Source organism: Brachyhypopomus gauderio, unplaced genomic scaffold, assembly GCF_052324685.1.
Source record: "Brachyhypopomus gauderio isolate BG-103 unplaced genomic scaffold, BGAUD_0.2 sc62, whole genome shotgun sequence".
In the NCBI taxonomy this organism is placed as follows: domain Eukaryota; kingdom Metazoa; phylum Chordata; class Actinopteri; order Gymnotiformes; family Hypopomidae; genus Brachyhypopomus; species Brachyhypopomus gauderio.
In genome coordinates, this window is record NW_027506883.1 from 383,031 (window position 1) to 406,161 (window position 23,131).

The following is a 23,131-nucleotide window of genomic DNA, read 5'->3' on the forward strand; positions in this document are numbered from 1 at the left end:
TCTCTTTGAGAACAAGAAGAAGTTTATTGACCTACATGTCAGGGCATCAATACCATAATGGAAGCTATAATACTCAGTGCCAGAAATTCACACTGGATGTCAGCAATGGGTTAGATCTTATCACTCCATTGCTGGGAGAAATTTGCCTGAAGACTCAGTCTGTGGTCCACCACAATGGTAAATGGAGACATTCTTAATCAATATGGTATGAATGTCTGGAGTGTCATTTGGGGGCATTAGACGCATCAAATGAACTATAATGAAAATGTGTTCCTAGTGGACATGGTACGTTGAAGACAAATTAGCAAATCGTTTCCAATTCCATTTGTGCTCTGTTATGCAAACAATTCAAAACATTAAGTAATTGGTGTCTGAGCTCCATCTACATATTTTGGCTTTTGGCGCCACTTAGTGGACAATGTTGTCAATGGCACAGAATCTATCTGCGAAGACTTAATTCCAAAAATCACTGCATAGGAATACTGCAGAGATAAACACTTGGATACATGTAACATTATAAAACACAAGCATCCTTGTAAATGTGAAAATATAATTCTTCTGTCAACTGAATTATAAGTAATATAATTAAAGCATGGTTTAACACAATCTAACAGAAAAACCTCTGTGAAAGACTTTTAATTATCTCCATATATATATTTTTTACTTTCAATTGGTAAAACTTATTTCTGCATTTGACAGATTACACTGCATGACAGTTCTATGGGCGTGTCCTCAGCCAGGGGACAGGCTGTGACTTCCAGAGGTAATCCTAAAGGATTTAAAACTGCTGGCCATATACATAATTAATATCTCCTATTTCTCCTCAATTTCCTGAGCACATTTTCTGCAGAATCCCAGTAAAGGTGAGAAGGCATAATGAAGTTCTGTAGTGTAGTGTGAAGCCAGAACTGACCTGCTTCTAACTTCAAAATCTATCTTCGAACTCAATGCACAGAACCATAATCAGAACCTAGTACTACGCAGCCATTTAATTAACAAAGACATTATATCAAACCGGTAACAAGAGATGAAGTTTAAAATTACAGTCATATAGTCAATTCAATATAATTCCATACCACACACACATATATATATTAAATTGCAGAAGTCTACATTTTCAATGTTGTTATTGTTGAAAACAGTCTTTAATGATTTAAACCACGTTTTACAGACGATGGGTGACTGCTCTATGTACATTACATACATTTAATTTCATCTCATTCATCTCATATTCTTAATGCATCTATGTGTGTCAGACACAATAAAGAATAAATAAACACAATTTACCATAATTTTAAAAACATTTCATAAATATGTTATACTGGCACTTTAATTGCCGGTGTGTATGAAAGGTGCTATATAAATAAATATGCCTTATTATGTAGCTAAAAACAAACAAATATTAATAACAATAAATCCACTGACCACAATGTATCCAAGGTCACAATATTATGCTTGTATGCAAATAAGTCTAAAATAATTTCACACAAAATGGTACAGTCTGAAAAGTAAATTTGTATATCATTGAACATTGTAATATTCTGCTGACTTAATACTAAATGTTCATATATAACTGTAATAATAATACAGATACTGCCTAATGTATGTCTATTTTGAGATGAGTTTAGTAACTTCACACAACTAAATGATAAAGCACTTTCAATGTCTTCTAGCGGAATTACAATTAGTCTTCGTTCTAACTCTAATGTTAAAATTATTTCTATACTTTCACAATATAATTATGCAATAGAGAAGGATATATTATAATTAAAAGACACCATTATCTTATTTCACATATATAATTTATATAGCCTAGATGTTAATAATTAAAGGCGCCCCTGAACAATACAGTTTATTGAGACCAACATAATCTTTATATTCATAATATTACCAACCACATCATCCTGGTCTACTAAAACATGCATAAAAGCAACATAACAGAATGTTGTTTTATTTGTCCATTCTGCTATACTGAATTCAAGGCAGTATCTTACACTATTGTACTACAATGTACAGTATCAGTGTTGCAGTACACAGTGTACTGTCCTCACAGCCAACAAAAATGATAAGAAAAGGCTCATTTAATGTTTCCGCGTACAGTAACGTTGATAAAATTGGTTAAAATGCTATGAGACTTGACTTGAATATAGGCTAGAAGAACTTGCACTGATATCTTGTATTAAAACAGATCTGAGAACAGGGAATTTCACAGTAATGCCAGTAATATCGTTTCTTTTGCTACTGCCACCCTGATCAGATCTCAGACTAATTCATATGAGCTTCATAGTAAACCTGCCACCGTCTGCACCATCTCCACCTCCACCCATGGATGTGCGTGGAACAAAGTCGATGGTGGCTGTGTGCTTGATCTGGCCTTTGCTTTGGCTCCAGAAGAACATGAAGACGAAACAGATGGCCACTGAGCTGAGAAAAGAAAGGAAGCCCATTGTAGTGGCAATGATGAGGGTCTTGGCGTCGAACGGGTAGGGGCGTGGCACGCGACCCGAGGAGTTAGAGAAGGGGGGGAGCGAGGTTTCAAACCACCCCTCGTCAAAGAACGACGGAGTTGTGTAGTTTCGTGGCACGCTGTGCACCAGGAGATGCGCGGAGATGCTGTCGTTCCCTGCGGCGTTTGCTGCAACACACAGGTAACTCCCGGTGTCCTGCGCTTGGGCGTAACGCACCTCCAAACTCCCATTGACGAGCACGCGCAACCTCCCCGTGGAGCTCAGCGGCGTCTGCTCGGGTGTCAGCCAGGTCACAGAGGGCGCTGGGTGCCCGTCCGCCCTGCACTCGAACCGCACGTTTGCTCCTTCTTCTGTTTTTATGTCTTGCGGTTGCCGGTTCAGGATCCGCGCCTGCCTGCAGGCAAACACCGCCGGGAGCTCCACCTCCAAGAACTCACGAAACTCCCGCCTGCGCGCGAGGGCGGGGCCAGAACACGCCGGCTGGCGGCCGTCGAAGTTCAGCCTCAGTCGGCGTCGCACCACCCAGAGCAGACGGCAGTCGCACGTCAGAGGGTTACGATCTAACCGCAAGGTCTGTAGGTTCCCCACTGAGTGGAAGGCACTCTCCTCCAAGGTGGTGAGTCGGTTTGAAGACACGTTTAGCAACCGGAAGTAGACCAGACCTTTGAAGGCACCCGGCTCTATGCTCAGCAGGTTCCCACCGGCCAGGTGGAACTCTTGTAGACGAAGCAATTCCTCCAGCGAGTTACCCTGTATAGACCTGATGGGGTTGTAGGACAGGTCCAGGTAGCGCAGGTAGACCAGGTGTCGCAGGGATGCGTACGGTACGCTGCTCAGGTTGCAGCTGCTGATGACCAGGGTAGACAGGTTGAGTCCGATTAGACTGTTGCTGTTTAACGTATCCAGTGAGGGCCACTGAAGTATCTGCAGGGTGCGAAGCTGGTGGAGATGGCGGAAGGCGTTGTTGGGCAGCACGTTTATGGTGAGCCTTCTCAGACGCAGCTTGGCCAAGTTCTGGAGCTGTGAAAGTGCTTCTGTAGGGATGGAGCTCAGGTTGCTGCGGTCCACATTCAGCTCCTGTAAGCTCCTCAGGCCAAAAAAGGCTCTGTGAGAAATAAACACCAAGTCATTTTCCCCAGCGTTCATTTCCATCAGGTTCCCCATCTCCTGAAACGTGTAGTCCAGAAATACAAGTATCTCATTCTCGCTGACATCCAGACTACGAAGGTTGGGCAAACCGGAGAAGACACCCACTGGGAGGATCTTGAGACGGTTCCTTTTTAATCTCAAGAATCGTAGGTTTTTAAGACCCTGAAACGCCTCCACCTCAATCATTGATATAATATTATCACCAAGGTCAAGTTCCTCTAGCTTGGACAGGCCATAAAATTGCCGGCGACTCAAGGTCTTCAGGCGGTTGCCAGAAAGGTCCAGCTGCTTGGCATTGCCTGGCAGACCTTCAGGAACACTTGTGAGATGTTTTGAGGAGCAGTTGATCTCTAACGTGTCCTGCCGACAGACACACATCTGAGGGCACGGCCAGGTTAGATCGGCAGTTGAAAAACTCAGATACCACAGCAGGAGTGACAACACCCCCTGCTGGCCAGAGAGCTCCATGAACATCTTACCTCCTGCCTGCTGGATGAACAGAAACAGAAAATCTCATGAAATTAACGTACCAGGTGTTACAGTAAAGCAATTCATGATGCCAATTCATGGTGTACTTCTAAGATACAGGAATGCAGATCACAATATTATAATTTGCTAATATTAATATTATTAATATTAAAATTTAAATGTATTTTTGAATGGATAACTGTCAAACTTACCACTTTGCTTTTGTAGTGCAAGTTCTCATAACCAAATTCTTTTAGGTTCAGATTTGGCTTGAGCTCAGAGCTATGACAGTGACATAAAGAGATGCTCCCTGGAACCCACAGCCCTGAAAACAAATCAAACATTAGGGCTCAAGCATTCCTTATACAAATACTGCTAATAACAAAAATGGTCCAAAGGATTAAAGAGCACTAAGAAGCCCATTCTGCTTGTGCCTTTAACACAGCACAGGGACATGCCTGCAAGGATACATCATCTTTAACACAGCACAGGGACATGCCTGCAAGGATACATCATCTTTAACACAGCACAGGGACATGCCTGCAAGGATACATCATCTTTAACACAGCACAGGGACATGCCTGCAAGGATATTTCATCTTTAACACAGCACAGGGACATGCCTGCAAGGATACATCATCTTTAACACAGCACAGGGACATGCCTGCAAGGATACATCATCTTTAACACAGCACAGGGACATGCCTGCAAGGATACATCATCTGTAACACAGCACAGGGACATGCCTGCAAGGATACATCATCTTTAACACAGCGCAGGGACATGCCTGCAAGGATACATCATCTTTAACACAGCACAGGGACATGCCTGCAAGGATACATCATCTTTAACACAGCACAGGGACATGCCTGCAAGGATACATCATCTTTAACACAGCACAGGGACATGCCTGCAAGGATACATCATCTTTAACACAGCGCAGGGACATGCCTGCAAGGATACATCATCTGTAACACAGCACAGGGACATGCCTGCAAGGATACATCATCTTTAACACAGCACAGGGACATGCCTGCAAGGATACATCATCTTTAACACAGCACAGGGACATGCCTGCAAGGATACATCATCTTTAACACAGCGCAGGGACATGCCTGCAAGGATACATCATCTGGAGTCAAGCCTGCTGTGACACAGGGGCTAATGTAAGGAAACAAGTCTGTAGATCACGGCCACACTGATTTAAACTGATGCCAGTGGAGCGAACCAGACTTAAATTAGGATTAAACCAACTATCCGTAACTCTGTATCTGCACAGTGAACCGATTCAAAGGACGTTCAAAGTCAAGACAGTGTTGAATGAATCCAACCCAGAAATGGTGAAAAATGTGATGATTTTCATTATCATGAGGGCAGTTGTACAACTTTGCTATGTGAAACACACGAGTCCTGTTTGCTTGTAAAACCAGAAAGACGTTGTAGTTGCTGCTGAATTTGGCCTGATGCTTCTCTGCGTTAAGCCACTGCAGCAGTGCAGGTTGTGTCTGTGTTTTGTTTCCTGTAATTAGGCAGCAGCTGTAGGTCTGTGATGCAGGGAGCGTCTCCCATCGGGGCTCATGCTAACGCAGCCACAACTCAAACAACTCCTTTAACTCAATAACTTAATAATAGCTCTCACCAGTACAATGTTTCTAGAGAATGTTTCTAGAGAAACCAGAGGTGCTTCTTACACACACACACACACACACACACACACACACACACACACACACACACACACACACGTGTATATATATATTGACACGTCGATCAGGCCTAACCCCAGACCTAACCCCAGACCTCCTCCACCAGACCTAACCCCAGGCCTCCTCCACCAGACCTAACCCCAGACCTCCTCCACCAGACCTAACCCAAGATCTCCTCTACCAGACCTAACCCCAGACCTCCTCCATCAGACCTAACCCCAGACCTAACACCAGACCTCCTCCATCAGACCTAACCCCAGACCTCCTTCATCAGACCTAACCCCAGACCTCCTCCATCAGACCTAACCCAAGATCTCCTCTACCAGACCTAACCCCAGACCTAACACCAGACCTCCTCCATCAGACCTAACCCTAGACCTCCTCCATCAGACCTAACCCCAGGCCTCTTTGCCCTTCAGACCTCCTTCACCAAACCTAACCCCAGACCTCCTCCAAAAGACCTAACCCTAGACGTCCTCCACCAGACCTAACCCCAGACCTCCTCCCCCTTCAGACCTCCTCCTCCAGACCTCCCCCTTCAGTGTGGACTGACAGTACATTACTGTTGATTTTCGCTCTGCCTGTCATTGATTTTTTATGGAGGCACAAAGTGGTTGTGCAGATTATTAAGGATTATGAGATTGAACACATTGTGAACCAAATGACGAGAGCCCTGAACAGTTGAGCCTTCCTGAACTTATGAGAAGTAGGTTCTCATAGAAGGTAGAAATCAGAAGCAGGTTTCCCTGGACAGCAGGCAATCAACATCTTATGGTATCATGTCAATTCATAAGATGAAATCAGTGTCAATTCATAAGATGAAATCAGTGTTGTGACAAAATGGGAGGAGAGGATTATCACTGCTGTCTCGGGTCTATGCATTTGACATGACTGCAGGAATACAGAAAAGCAATAACAAAGGGATCATGGTGGAAGATGTATAAAAAGATGCTCCCTAACCCTAATCCTTGCGTTTTTGGTACTTTTACAATAATCTTGTCAGCAATAATTAGACCATAGGAAAGCAGCTGATGCTGAGAAGTCCTAGGACAGTTTCAGAAATTTCAAATATGATAAGGACTACATTAGACTCTTAACAGACCTCAGTGCATGTCAGAGAAAGCTGAACAGGTTTGCATTCTGAAACAGTGAAGTTTGGGAAAGAGTGCATAGCAGTGTGAAATTTAGAATTCAGTTGAATGTCATTAATCATCTAGAGGTGACACATCTGGAAATAGTGGCATCTGTGTATATGGCACCTTTAAACTGGATTAGTCTCTGTGTGGCACAGGATAAGAATGAATGTCTTCAAGAATGTCATTCCAGATGTCATTAGGTTTTTACATATTCATTTCTCCTTCCCACGTGTTCTTAACAGCCACAGGAGGAAGGGGGAAGTTTTGAGAAGAACTGTGCAGATAAGAAATCCCACCGATGAGCTTCATACACTGGTTAATAGTGTCAGGTTTTGCTTTGGAAACACCAGACAAGTGTGTGAGTCATGTGTGTCTCTGACCATCAGATATCTGAAACAAGTGACATATACTCCCTCATATAATCTCCTAATGTGTGGATCCCTAATGCACCACCCAGATCTGAAGGTGGAGTGAGGGGTTTGATGTAAGAAGGACAATGTCCTGAAGATAAGCCTTCCACATTCTAACTGTGTCATAAATGAGAGGGTTTTCTTTGCAGGAAGATTTATTAATAGCTGTAGGAGACGCGAATATTGCTTCACTGGAGTATGGCAATGCCCTTTCTATCTTCAACCAGTCAACAGAATCGGAGAAATTCTCTAGACAGAAAGTAACATTTCTCATTTTCACAGCCCAACAGGCTAGAAGGCTGAGAAGTAGTTTGGGTTTACGGAGATGATGTTTACTGACTATACAGGATTTGTAATCCCAGATGAAGGGAATGAATATAGACTCAGTTTTTTTCATGCTTTTGACAGAAATAAAGGGATGTTTTGTACAACAAATAGCACTTGTGGGAGAAAGTATATTGCATTAAACCTACTCAGGAGAGTACATTCATTGTAACAATGAACATTACGTTTGTATTAGGCCAGCAGGGGGCGTAAATGATCCTGAAACAAAAAATATTTTTTTTGCCACCTCAATTCTTAAGTGGGTCATATTTTCAGCTAAAACCTTAAATGAAACCTTAAATGTGAGACCACAATTTATCCTCTTTATATAAATTGGCGTTTACCCAGAAAATGTCCCAAAGAAACAGACTATGTTTAAATTACCTGGAACACTAATTTTGGGATCAGATATAAATACAACAAATATCAACAGATTTTAATTGTATGTGCAGTGTTATTAAAACACACATCTTGTATTGTGCCACTGTACAGTTTAAACTGCAAAGCAAACAGTTTTGAACAGTTTAAAAGCAAAACCATTTAAAACCATAGGTAAAGCCATTCAATCTGATGAAGTGCCTTTTCATCATCGATAGAAATAACAGTGAAGACTGAAATAGGATCTCTGTAGGGATACATGATATAAAAGAGGCATCTGATGTCCCAGAAAGAATGATGCTTTGACATGCCAAACCAGCAAAACATAAGGCTTGACTCTACCATATATTAGGAAAGGATCAGTTCTTGTTTAGACATTATGGATGTGTGAATAGGGGTATTATCGGGCAGTAGGATTCAGTATTGTTCACAGACCAATATGTGAAAGTCTTCGGGCAAACACTGGAAATAAAAGGGGAATTATAGTGATAGAAGGTTTATCCAGGTATTCACGCTTGATGTGTCCCCCAGTGATCAAAACAGAAATGGAAATATCAGGTGATGTGCAATACCTTTCTGAATAAGTCAGGATTATCGATCTGTCTCATGGATACACACTGCAGTTTCCCACTAACCACTATGTGGGCGATGTTGAAACACATATTTGTTAAGTTTAAATGCAGTTATCTTCAACACATCTCAAGCTCAAATGCATCCTTAATAAGTTCAAACTAATCTTTGTTAAATTCAAAGGCATCTTTGCTAAGTTCACTCACCTGCATTTATTTTAGCCTTATTTAACACAAAATTGCAAGTGAAAATTACAGGAGTTGCCTAACGTCCTGCCTAATGTCCTGCCTAACGTCTTACCTAACATCCTACCTAACGTCCTACCTAACGTTGGTCTTCATCCATCAGCACAAAAAACCTGAAACCCTCCAGTCCTGAGACTCAGTTTTACACATCTCAGCACACTACACATACATAAGCCAATTAATTAAGTTACGCAGATAACACGCAGAGTAAATTCAACACTCAGCTCATAGCTGTGCTGTTCTCTTTCTCTCATAGTCTGTTTCTCTCATTCTTCCTGCAGGTGGTACGTGGTTGACAGCGACCGTGACCCTAAAGCACTTCAGTGTGGCTTTATCCTCAGGGTTCACAAACAAGGTTTGGTAATCCATGGAAGAGCTGAAGTGTGAGACTGGCAGAGGGAACGCTGACATGACTGTGATGTCCCAACTCCATGTAGGCTGAATACCCAACACTCCAAGCACACCCAACACACCCAGCACACCCAACACACCCAGCACAACCAACACATCCAACACTCCCAGTACACCCAACACACCCAGTACACCCAGCACACCCAACACTCCCAACACACCCAACACACTCAACACATCTTACATAAATTCAAGTGTTCACTTTTCTAAGATGGTGGTAACTGACAGGTGGGCCAGACTTGTTTCAGTGCCGTGATGGGCTCCCTCTCTCTCTACCCCACACCCACCACACTCACACACACGTACAGAGTTTAAATCAGTGTGTGCTGTGTTGTGCATGAGGTCCACATGGAGCCGGCGGTACTGAGTACATTAAGAGTGTCAGTGAGACTGGAGGGAGAGGCAGACACGGTGTAAACGCCAATACAGATTCTGCACCAGGACAATATTTGACTTGCTGTGTGTATTTATATTCACATTTATTATTCCTATTTCAGTTTCATTACTTCACACTTATCACTTCATACACTGTTCAGTTTGCACTATGATCAGGTTATGGACAGTTTGTCTGATGAGTAATGAAATGTTTATATATATTATACTTGAAAAGCTATTTTAATATGAATCATCACGCAAACTCCACACAAACTCATCACATCATCTTTCGGTGGTTCACACTGTACATTTTCTAATATCCATTAATAGTCCACAAACACATTCCTCACATTTACCATATTTCAGTTAATCTACATACCTGTCCATAAATGATCAAGATAGCAAATATTTAACAGAACGCCAAAGCTCACTGATCAAAATTTTGGAAACAGTAAAATTCTTACCTAATGAAAGCAACTATGCCAGACAGCCAAATACCACACTATAGTTAATCTGTTTCATAGCCTAAATCCCTTCTGAAATAAACACACACACACACACACATAAAGACCCCCCCACACACACACACACATAAACACACACACACACACACATAAACACCCACACACACACCCACACACCCACACACACACACACCCACACACACACACACACACACACACACACACACACACACACACACACACACACACACACACACACACACACACACACACACACTCACATTATTACCTTTTGGAGTTCTCTTGCAGTATTAATTTCATGGTTGTGGCACTGCTGCCAACCTCAGACATGACTGCACGGGGACAGTGTCCACCCTGTCCACTCACTCTCAGTGTGCACAGGGACAGTGTCCACTCACTCTCAGTGTGCACGGGGACAGTCCACTCACTCTCAGTGTGCACGGGGACAGTCCACTCACTCTCAGTGTGCACGGGGACAGTCCACTCACTCTCAGTATGCACGGGGACAGTCCACTCACTCTCAGTGTGCACAGGGACAGTGTCCACTCACTCTCAGTGTGCACAGGGACAGTCCACTCACTCTCAGTGTGCACAGGGACAGTCCACTCACTCTCAGTGTGCACAGGGACAGTGTCCACTCACTCTCAGTGTGCACGGGGACAGTGTCCACTCACTCTCAGTGTGCACTGGGACAGTGTCCACTCACTCTCAGTGTGCACGGGTACTTTTACAACAACTACAACAGCACATCATTACTGACGTCACCTTCAGCAACATCAATTCAGTGAACCTATCGGTCTCTCTATGTGATAGAACTGTGCTATCATTATACACAAGTGTGATTTGCTGTCCTCTATCCTGATACTTTACTCCAGTGTCATGTGCCACAAAATATTGAATACTTTATGCCTATTTCATACTGTCATACAATACTGAAATGAATATCACAGGACACTGTGCTACTGTCAGAGTCCCTGTAGCATGGTGGGAAGATCACAGTGTGTGCAGCCATTTGCCAGAACTGTGGTGTTCATCATTATACCCCTCTTGGTCCCAACAACACTGCCCCCATCATCAGTTACCCCAACACAGAGCACAACATTCTCATCAACAGGGGGACGGACCAGATTAGTCCAGGTTTGTTGTGGTCTGGTAACAATGTTAAACAACGTAGGTTTCCACAGGGCTGCTCAAGGCCAAAACTGGTTGACTGTACAGCCACGATGTGTTGTTCTTCACATTCTTCATACTCTTCCTCTTTCCTACTGAGTCACTTTGGCACTGAGGTGGTCACACGTCTCACCATCACACGTCCCTTCTCCAGGCCATGGAGGAAGCTGGTGGAGATGTTGATGGGGGAGCATAACAGGGGTGGATGGATACGTCACCCCAGAAGGTGAGAGAGGCTGTGATGTCAATGAGATCTTGTAGCAAGACCTGAATATGAGACAATATGGACTGTAATTTTGTATATCGAAGGTACAAGCCTATTTTTTTATCTTTTGTTATTTATATTACAGTATATACAGAATGTGTTGTAGTACTCTTGTGGTGGAACTGTTGGCACAGAAGTGAAGGTCTTATAATATATTAAGCAGTATTTATTTGATAGAGAGTTACACATATAAAAATGTAAAAGTATGATGTGAAGCCTGCATTTCCCCCAGTAACTCTGAACTGTCTCTCTCAGTCCAGAATGTTTATAGTCAAAGTGTGTGTGTGTGTGTGTGTGTGTGTGTGTGTGTGTGTGTGTGTGTGTGTGTGTGTGTGTGTGTGTGTGTGTGTGTGTGTGTGTGTGTAGAAAAAACTAAGGATGCTGTTTCCCAGGAGCAGTTATCAGTTTCCCTGGGATTCAACCTTGGGTGCATAGAAATGGATAAGCAGTTGTCAGGAATGTCACCTGATAGCCATTAAGGACTCAGCTGTTCCTCATCACCACGCCCACATTCCAGGCATTCATATACACCGTCATCACAACACCTCGTCGCGAAGTATTGCCAACCATGTTGCATACCGAGCGTTATCATACCCTGCTGTTTCTCCTGTGTACCGACCTCTGCCTGTTCCCTCGACCCCGTCTTCTGCCTAGCCCTCAGGTACCGTACGGACTCTGCCTTCCCGTTACGACCCCGGACCGGATAGACCACTCTCAACAAACGGCATTAGATCAACTCCGTTTATGCATTAACATCTCGCATTCTCTGGTTGTATCTATCTGCCAAATAAAGAGCACTGTGCTTTTGCATAAGGATCCCTCTCTGTCTCTTCCTGACGTTACAGCAGTATTATCTCTAACTACTGCACAGAAGATTTCAGTCTTACAGAAAAACATCTTCAATATGGTTATAGTTGATTACTAAGCAGTGCAAGCAGTACTTTACACACAGGCTGTGTTATAGTGTCTGCATGGACATGATTAACATGAATCACACATGAAGAGTGTTGCGAATAACGCCGTTAAAAATAACGGGATAAGGTAACGGCGTCATTTTGTCAGTAACGGGATAATATAATTAATTACTTTTCCTGTCGTTACAACGCCGTTGACGTTACTGGTCATTAAAAGCGGTGCGTTACTATATATTGATATACTAACAGTAATGCGAGCGGACCGCTGCCCAGGCTAGTGAGGAGTAACAGATCTCGATAGGTCACAGTTCTCGGTGTAACACCTGTTTAACTTAACAAGTCAGTAAGTGATTGGCTAAGGCAGCGTTATGGTAGCCAATCAGAGCCAGTGTTGTTACACGCGCGCCGAAGCACGCGAGTGACACGACACAAACGGAGAAGAGGCAAAAATGGCAAGTCAGGAGCAAGCCGAAGAAAAATGATCATTTTCAAGGTGGCGATATAAACATTATTTAAGAAAATACTTGACGTTCCTGAATGTCTACCGGACTGGGTATTTGATTTATTTAATTAAGAATAGAGGTTTTATTGTTAAGTTTACTTCTGTTGTGAACAAACCAGTTGTCTCAGGTTGAGAGAATTTAATTTAATTTGATAGATGTAAATGCACTTTATATAGTGTAACTGTTTACTTTTGCTTTTTGTTTTTTTTTTTTTTTTTTTTTTACAAAGATTTGGATTTTAAAGGATTTTATCCTGCACTGGTCTGTTGATGTGTAATGAATATCAAAAGTTAAACACCTTTCTGATCTACTCATGTCAACTGACTGTGAAAACTGCTTTTTCAAAAAATCCTTATTCGTTGGCATATACCTTTTTAAAAAACTGTAATGCAAATAGTTACTTTCCCTGGTAACGAGTTACTTTTATTATAGAGTAATTCAGTTACTAACTCAGTTACTTTTTTGAACAAGTAGTGAGTAACTATAACTAATTACTTTTTTAAAGTAACGTTCCCAACATCGCACATGAATATAATCAATATTTCCTTCACATTCTTCATGCAAAAAATACACATTCTTCTTGTAACTGTGTTTTACGTTATGGTGTGTATGCACTGAATATGCATAAATAACATAAATATTTGTGAATAAACAAATGTATGTATGTATGTTTGAGTACTATGACCTTTACAGCAGACTACACACTGAACACCCAAACACACATGGTAGTAGTTGTTTTCCGTTTGCCATGCCAGTGTGTAGTTGTCATGTAGAAAAGGCTGTTCATCTGATATTTGTGTGTAGAGTTTGAATGCAAAAACACGATTCTGTCAAGAGTTGAAAGATTTTTGGATGAAAAGTATGAGATTTTTTTGCATGTTGTGTGTGTGTGGCTTTGTGTGGCAAAACGAGATAGTTTTAGAAATTCTTAGTTTCAGAAATAACTTAGCTTCAGCAACTGCTAAAAGCTGTAATGAGTAAAGGAGGATGGTGTGCCATGCAAGTGAACCTTTGCACGAAAAGGTCAGAAATGCTGCTTCATCTTGAGGAAAATGTACAATAACCTTCAACACGTGCATGCAGGTTGAATTACACTTAATTCAACTTAATATTCCATCTGAGTCAGCACAGCGTCATAGACAGAAGCTGGATTAGGGGTCACTGACCTCTGTCACAAGCCTGACATTTGACATTTGACCTCTGTACGCAAACAGGGAATGGGCCAGAATTACCCTTCTTTGCTAAGTGGTGTAATCTGACCCTGAATGACTCAATTCCTTAAGTGTAGCAACAATAGGACCCTCAGGGGACGGTGTCTTCCTCCCAGCGAAGAACACAGCAGGAACACACTCATGAGCGCTAGAGCTCCCCTAAACAAGTGCTGCAAAGAAGAGAAGAGAAGGATGGCAGGTCTGAAGGTTTGAATGATGGGTGGTCTGTAGGAGGTCTGTAGGAGGTCTGAAAGTGAGAAGGTGAATCCAGGGTATACTGTATATCAGGCACTCAGTAGCGAACCGTGACCTTTAAACCTGGGCCCGCTACCCCCCCCCCCCCCTCCCCCCCGAATATTTTTTTTCCTTTCTTAATAAACTAAATAAAGAAAAACTGAGACGACAGTACAGCTTTAAAAACGCAATAAACAATAATATCTGTACTAAATAACATCTTAAGCAAAATAAGTTTCCAAACAAAATAAGGTTCACAGCTCCGTGGTTCTCGGAAGCAGAATATGTAAACAACGCGCACGAGGACGTCAAAGGGACGAATCGAAACTAGCTAGCGATGGTGCTAACGACAGCTAGCGTCGCCACAGCGGGCGGAAATTATCATACAGTTAAGCCCGCCCACTAAGAGAGAAGATATGATTGGTCAATTTTGCTGTCATTTGAAACTGGTATTGCGCTGAATTATAACTGCCAGGCCCTCTGTAAACGAACAGCGGGCATCACAGTCCTGATAGGGGGAGACACAGGCTCACAGGCTTCCACTCAACCCCTCACCTTCCAACACAGATTGAATAGACACGGGTGAATATTTTATTTGCTTATATTTTTGTAATTGTTTAGATGTCGAATGTCAAACTGTAAGTAGATAAAATAAAATTGGATAATTATATATATAATGCTTTAAGAATATTTTAGGCCCTCTGAGAGGGCGTAGAGGGCCCTGACGGTTCCCCACTGCAGGCACTACCATCAGGCACTGCTCTATTGACTATGCCATATAGGTGTATGTTTAAAATTAGAGGTGTCAATTCCAGGTTCAGAGATTAAAAGTCCTCACCAGGATTTTGCTCAGGCTTCCTGGATTGTGTTGATTCAATCCTGGTGAGGACTTTAATCTCTGAACCTGGAATTGACACCACTATTTAAAATCAATACTCTTATTTGTGGGCAAGTGCAATTCAGGTGTTAGCCACTGAGGCTAACTCCATACTTAGGAAATTCATTATGAAATAGAGTGTACCCTAGTAGCTAAAAAGGTAAAAGTATTGTTACTTATATGAATATACTTATAGTTACAGTTGTGATCAAATTTATTCAACCCCCACTGAAATAAAGTGTTTTGGCCAGTTTGACATTGATTTTGATCATTTCAGTCATCTTATTTACAATTATATCAAAGAGGCACTTATAAATTAGACAAACATAACATAATATTTATGATGGAATAACCACAAATGTCTTTACTGTGCTCACATCATTATCAGTTTTATTCAACCCCCTAGTGACATTATTTTTTAGTACTTAGTACAACATCCTTTTCCAGTTATGACAGCTTTCAAGCGTGAAGCATAGCTTGACACAAGTGTCTTGCAGCGACCTATGGGTATCTTAGCCCATTCTTCATGGGCAAAAGCCTCCAGTTCAGTCACATTCTTAGGCTTGCGCACTGCAACTGCCTTCTTTAGGTCCCACCAGAGGTTCTCAATTGGATTTAAGTCTGGTGATTGCGATGGCCACTCTAGAATGTTCCAGCCTTTCATGTTCAACCATGCTCTAGTGGACTTGGATGTGTGCTTCGGATCATTGTCCTGTTGGAAGGTCCAACGTCTCCCAAGCCGCAGGTTTGTGACTGACTCCATCACATTTTCCTCCAAGATCTCCTGGTACTGAAGGGAATTCATGGTACCCTGCACACGTTGAAGCTTTCCTGTACCATTAGAAGCAAAACAGCCCCAAAGCATAATTGACCCCCCGCCATGCTTCACAGTAGGCAAGGTGTTCTTTTGTTCATAAGCCTGGTTCTTCCTTCTCCAAACATAGCGCTAGTCCATTGTCCCAAACAGTTCTAATTTAGTTTCATCTGACCACAGTACACTGTTCCAAAACCTTTGTGGCTTGTCCACATGACTTTTGGCATACTGCAGTCGACTTTTCTTGTTCTTTGGAGTCAGCAAGGGGGTGCGTCTGGGCGTTCTGGCATGGAGGTCTTCGTTATGCAGTGCGCGCCTTATTGTCTGAGCTGAAACTTCAGTGCCCACATCTGACAGGTCTTTTTTCAGTTCCTTAGCAGTCAAGCGGGGATTTTTCTCCACATTACGCTTCAGGTAGCGCACAGCAGTCGCGGTCAGGATCTTCTTTCTGCCACGACCAGGTAACATTTCCACTGTGCCCTTTAACTTGAACTTGCGAATGATACTTCTGATAGTGTCTCTTGGAATATTTAACAACTTCGCAATCTTTTTATATCCATTGCCATTCTTGTGAAGAGCAATAACCTCTTCTCTTGTCTTCTGGGACCATTCTCTTGCCTTCACCATGCTTGGAAACACACCAGTAGATGTCTAGAAGGAGCTGAGTATCACAGTCCTTTTAAATCTGCCTAATTGGTGCTTATCATGCTTGATTGCTGCTCGTTGACATCCACAGATGTTTTCAATACCTGATGGAAAACACTGGAATGAACCTCTGTTCTTAGGAGTGGTAGTCGTAAAGGGGTTGAATAATTGTGTCAATGAAGAAATCACAAAAAGGCCATTTAATACTTTATGACAAAAAAAATTGATGCTATCTTAGTTGCATTTAGTTCTTTAACAAGTCCTTGTAAGATTTCATTATGAACACAATTACAAATGTGCACTGAATTCCATAAAACCCTTCGCAGCATTGGGGGTTGAATAAATTTGATCACAACTGTACTTATAGTTGCTTATATTAGGTAAGTATTGTTACTCATATGAAATATGAATGAGTAACCCTAGCTAAAAGTAGCATCTATAAGAAAGTATCTATAAGAAAGTCCCTACTGCACACCTCTTGTTTTGATTTTTTTATTTCCTGGTTTTCATGTATGTGTACTTTTATTCTGAATTTCCATTTTGTGTCTGCCTTCACGCCCCTGTATCTTGTGTCCCCACTTGTGTATTGGTTTAATCTGTGTCTTGTTAGATCCTTGTTTGGCCTGTGTGTTGAAACCGTGGCTCTGTTCGAAATAGCTTATTACATACTACTGGCGTACTGATTGAGCTCCAAATCAGTATGCCGTATGCAGTATGTGACCAAAATGAAATTTTACAGTACGCGAAACATACCCGGATGACCTACTACTACCGCAAAATATTCCAGTACGCGAACAGAGCTATCTTCGTGGTGTACTGCATCCCATCATGCAACGCTACGATCACGTGACCCTGTAGTATGCTTTGCTTTTGTCGCATACTGGAAACTGTACTGCATACTACTACGAGGACCAGTATGCAGTATCCAGTATATACTGAGTGTAGTATGCAGTATCCAGTATGTAGTAGGCTATTTCGAACAGAGCCCCTGTGTTTTAGCCCTGATTGAGTGTTTTTATTCTCTACATTTAGTTATTCCAGTCTTTCTAGTTGTATCACTTGTGTCTTTCTGTGCAAGTTCCCAGTTGTTTGTTCTGTGCTGTCTCGTCTCTTGGCCTGGCTTGTTCTTGTTTGTCCTGTTGCCTGTTGATTTGTAAGTATGCATCAGTTTGTCTACGTCTCTGTATGTCTGATGTGTCTTGGTTGTTGTTCAGTGAATTGTCTGTAGTTTGTGTATTTAGTAGTTGGTTATTATCTTTTAGTCTAGTTTGGTTTGTCTTTGTTGTTTTTTTAATTGTAGTCATCCTAGTGTTTCCTGCATCCAGCCTGACTCACCAAGTTACAATAAACACCAAATCAAACCGTGATAAAGCCTCTTCAAATGACATGATACTTCTTTATCTAAGGAACTTTTTTACTCATTTAACAACATAAATAACATTTGCATGACTCCGTTACCTCCATCCTGCCATCTCTGGAAATAGCGGTGTCTTTTTTCCCCCCTTTTCTGTCTGCAGGTTTCACAGGCTCGTCTCTCTCCTTGCACGCGCCCGCCCGGTGTGTGTTCAGGCAGCGTTCTCTTGAGCGTGTTCAGGCTTACTCCGTCCCCGCACTCTCCGTACATCCAAGGACATCCCAAAGTTCTCCCAGGAGGTCTAAACTGTTCCTCACAGCTCATCAGGGATGTCATAACAACCTCCGTCCTACGCCAGGTGACCCGTTCTGGCTCTGACGCGGGGACACCCGAGGGACAAGTGCCCTAAGGGTGCGTTCGCCTGTTGTCTTTTGTTCTTGTAGGCGTAAGCGTGGTGTCAGTCAACGGTCGACGATGGGGGGCCTGGTAGGATCCGTGGACGTAGAGAGGTGACATCTTTGTTAAAGGGGTCCCAGACAACATTAGGGTGTGTTGTCTCTGCACGATGTCAAGGGGGGGGACACAATTGGTGAAAGGGGGCTCAGTCTCCTTGCCTAATCAATGAAGGTCAAAGACGCAGGGTGCTGACTCTGTACTTCTAAGTGCAGTAACCTGCGAGAGTTTATCAAGGAAACAGGGTGTTGTCTCCATGTCTTCGTATTTGGTCCGTGACGGAGGTCTCCGTTGAGGTGGATGATGGCCTCTGTACCTGCCCCCACACTCACTTTTGTTTTGCCACCACCATGGTGTTCAGGTGCAGGTACAGGGCAGGTATTTATAACACAATCAGTGGTGACAACCAGTAAAGGGTGAAAGATATGACACAATAATATCATATAACTTGAAGGCATTCCTGTGATTAGCAAGTTACTGAACAAATACCAAACCAAAATAGTAATATGCTGCGGAAAGGCTCTAAAAATCATTTAAGTAGCTAAAATATACAAAATTAACCAGAAACACATTAAAAATTGTCATGCATTTTTAAATTCACTATTTAGTATCATTAGTAGTTTATAGCAGGCTACCTAGTGCTCTGTTTTCTACCAGTAATAACAAGCTCATACTGTGGCAATGATGTATTGTCCACGGTAAACAGTAATGTGAAAATGTACCAGGGTCATAACCTCTAGAATGTAAATGTTTCCCATCTAAACAATTTCAATGAATGAATTTACTTTTCATCAAGCTAAATTCATGGTAATAAAAAAAAAAAATCAGGCGAATTCGACAGTAGAATTCTTGCCTGTAACTTGTAATGCAAACCAGATGTGAGAAGAGTCATAGTGCGCTCTGAGTAGTCTTGTATGTGGACAGTCCAGGGTGGGTGTGCTAGAGCATCAGGGCTACACACCAAAAGAAGTGAAGGCTCTAGATGTGAGATGATTGTCCCAGGACGGCCTGACTGCTGTCAGCAAGCAATTACTCTCAAAACCTAAACCAAAGATAGGGCAGATGCCTTAATGCCAAAGCATGAACTCAAGTACACGTGAACCTCTCTCCACAGAAAAGCCTCGTAGATGTGCAGTCTATAAACCACGTGTCCTGTTGTCTGGTGTCATATCACACCATCTTTAAACACGATCCTTTCTCATCTTTGCAGTCAGCCCTCTTCTGGGCCCCATTTGTAGCCTGTCTGGGAGTATTGATGCAGGGAGGCTGTGATCACATGAGTGCTCCATCAGTTCAGACACTTTGGCAGGATGGTTGATTTACGGGACTCGGAGATAAATGGAGCAGCAGAGGTGAGCGGGACACTGGCTGTGCGTTAAAACTCGCCTGATTAAAGTGCCCGTTTGGATCCGTCCCAAGTCTCCTTGCGTTGGTTTCTACTCACATGCATTAGGACAGATTTAGATTTAGTGTTGATCTGATGTTTACAATGACCAATATGCTACATTTTCTTTCATTTTATAGTTTTCCTTTATGTCCATTTACACTGTTTTGGGGGTTTTATGTTCCAAAATGGGTTCTAATTCATTTTACATGGCCATTTTCCAAACTCTTATTCTGTTTTCTGCTTCTGTTACTGTACCGTAAAGACAGAAATAAAATTTCTGAACCATTTAAAAATCACCCAGAGCTATAAAACACCTCAGCACTTCAATGTAAGTGGGAGGGGCTAAATTGTCATCGGCTGAATATGCAAAGACATGTAAATGAGTTTGTTCTACTGACGTCAGAGAAATGTTGACTTCAAAATAGGGCGTTTTTGCATCTGGATTCCATATACAGACTGTGCAGACATAGAAAATGAATGGTGTGTCCTGAAACAATATTTGCATGTTACTTTTAAAAGTCTTTTTCATGCTATATTTCAGTAAGGACAGTGAAGTTCCATGTCCCCTTTAATTCTTCTTCAGAGTAAATTATAGTCCACAAAACAATTAATAGGTGCAAATAGTCCAGTAGATGGATTACTTAAGATATAGTTTTAGCCTCTCAATTTCACCTTGTTTGAATAGTGATTGTACACACCCAACGCCCGTTTAAACCTGCAGGTGAATGAGCGAAGCCGTTGATGAATAAATGGTCGGATGAATAAACGAAAGATCGATCGAACGAATGAGTACACTTGGCACTAGATTACTGCTTTCCAGACCTTTAAAGCTCTTTAAATAGGAGATTGAGCAACTTCGGTTTCTTGACTTGAAATATAACCGATGAAAATACAAGGACATCACTACCAGAAGCCCTGTACCTGTCCAAATGTGTTCTGGTGTGCCAAAAATATATAACATCCACACATATGCTGCAGGATTATTTTCTTAGCTATTACCGGCTTATCCACTTTTTTCAGCAACAAATCCAATAGAAACTTGCTACCGACAAACCACGAGAGTCCATAATGAACTAATACAAAGTAAGCAACACAATCAACGACATAAATGGCAAAACTTCGCACATACAGCAAGAAGTTTGCGTGTCCAGTTCAAATATAGAGCCGAGCAGGGCAGATTAAACTAAGCCACAGAGAACATAAGGGTAATATGAGGATCTCACCTGCTCATGTCTCTATTAAACCCCGGACACGTCCATCACTGTCCCGGTCTTTGGTCCGCGGGTCTTCCCTTTCAGGGTGTCTCGTACGTTTCTGGTGTCCTCTATCGCACTACTGAGCGATCTCGTTTCCCTATCTGGAGACAAGACCCGAACATTTTTAATCGTTTTACTCCATTAATTTTTTTTCTGTCTACGACACTTTGTCCCTTGGGTCTATAAAGATAATTGCTGTCACTATTTAGGTCGACTCTCTCCAGCACACATGCGCTTTCACTCCTCACCCAAGTTGGACTGCACTTTCCCTTTAGTGCGCTAGCACCAGACACCACGCCGCACTATTACCTCGAAAACAACAACGTACATTTTTATTCACTTTTCATATATTTCAATTGAAATAAAAGGTATCATCATCGGTCTATAAGCCCCAGGATTTAGAATGTGTTCCTGAGCGGCGGCTGAAGGATTTAGTGCCCTCGACAGCTTCCCCCCGGAGCTAATCCAGGCCAACGCGCAGTAGTAGAGGAGACGCACTGAGCAGCTATTTGAACGGTTTGAAAAGATGCGTAGATTTATTTATTAGGCATCATCTCAATGTTATATATATATATAATATATTATATATATTACTCATCTGCAATCTTCTTCCCATATTATATATATATATTTATACACACACAGATAAAAACGGTATATATATATATATATATATATATATATATATATATATATATATATATATATATATATATATATATATATACACACACATACACACACACACATATATATATATATATATATATATATATATATATATATATATATATATATATATATATATATATATATATGTATGTATGTGTGTGTGTGTGTGTGTGTGTGTGTGTGTGTGTGTGTGTGTGTGTGTGTGTGTGTGTGTGTTGTGTGTGTGTGTACACCTCCAATTACAGATTCAGAAGCATTTTACTTACACATATTATAATTTGGAGAATCTCCAACTCTTACTACAGTACATTACCCAATTATTTGATTAGATAGATAGATGGATAGATAGATGGATGGATGGATGGATAGATGGATGAGGTTTAGGTATGTTGTATGTTTACGGTAATACCTCTATAGCAAAAGAAATGCCTATGGCAACCGAATTCATACCCTGATGAAATACATGGGAAATACATGGGAAATACATGCTACATCATCAGCCTGCTTCATTTGGACCCCTCTTTATTTTTAGATGACCTGTTATCCTTAAATGATCTTTGTGCTTGATAGTAGCAGGTTCACTGTGTTCCCTCAGCAGAAACAACATCTGTCCCCCCATCCTGTAGAACAGCAAATTAAAAGCAAGAGAGAGGTGAAGTGAATTAGTGTTTATAAACACAATACAGTATTGGAGGTATCGAATATATCGGTCTTAATTATGATCAGACGTCAAAATGATTTTTCGACATGCTTATGAGTGAGTGTGAGAGAAAGAGAGAGAGAGAGAGAGAGAGTGAGAGAGAGTAGCACCAGTCATTTGGGAGTAAAGTGGCATTCTTGGTATTGCCTCTAGGAATTTAATTAAGTACGGCCACTGGGGGTAGAAAATCTCAAATGAAGACATGGAGTGAGAGTCAAATCTCTATTATAGGAAACCTTCACCTTTATCCTGATTACGCATTAAGTTCTTTAAGCTACTTAAAAATACTACACCACACACACAAGACTGGCCCAATTTTACATAGCTGAGTTTATAACTGTGACCGCAGCAATGTTATGGCAGCTGGACACCTGTTGTTTCCTATAGATAATTTCTGTTCACTACAGGGATTACACAGGGTAATTCGAAAATGACTTGAGGTACTTGGTGTTCTTGAGTTTTGACAGTAAGTTTAGTTTATATGTTTGTGGGTCTATGTTTAAATATACACTATTCGCTCACCCATCCAAATTATCAGAATAAGGTGTTTCA

General features: G+C 41.7%; 1 protein-coding gene and 1 long non-coding RNA gene across 4 annotated transcripts; one reads left to right on the forward strand and one right to left on the reverse strand.

The window, feature by feature from the left end:
- Window positions 1-1,593: 1,593 nt before the first annotated feature.
- On the reverse strand, window positions 1,594-22,475 carry lingo4b (leucine rich repeat and Ig domain containing 4b). 3 transcript variants are annotated; one of them, XM_076988402.1, is made up of 4 exons: window positions 22,417-22,475; window positions 21,175-21,308; window positions 4,298-4,410; window positions 1,594-4,106 (listed from the first exon to the last, which is right to left on the reverse strand). In XM_076988402.1, exon 4 carries the CDS (start codon window positions 4,089-4,091, stop codon window positions 2,271-2,273), a length of 1,821 nt encoding a protein of 606 aa, XP_076844517.1. In that variant the 5' UTR covers window positions 4,092-4,106; window positions 4,298-4,410; window positions 21,175-21,308; window positions 22,417-22,475; the 3' UTR covers window positions 1,594-2,270. The 3 variants fall into 3 exon arrangements, with proteins under 3 accessions (XP_076844517.1, XP_076844516.1, XP_076844515.1); XM_076988401.1 differs by lacking the exon at window positions 22,417-22,475 and having other exon boundaries at window positions 21,175-21,629; XM_076988400.1 differs by lacking the exons at window positions 21,175-21,308; window positions 22,417-22,475 and having other exon boundaries at window positions 4,298-4,517.
- Window positions 11,361-12,373, forward strand: LOC143489495 (uncharacterized). The gene is made up of 2 exons (XR_013124695.1): window positions 11,361-11,520; window positions 11,926-12,373. It is a non-coding gene; the product is annotated as an uncharacterized LOC143489495 (long non-coding RNA).
- Window positions 22,476-23,131: the final 656 nt, after the last annotated feature.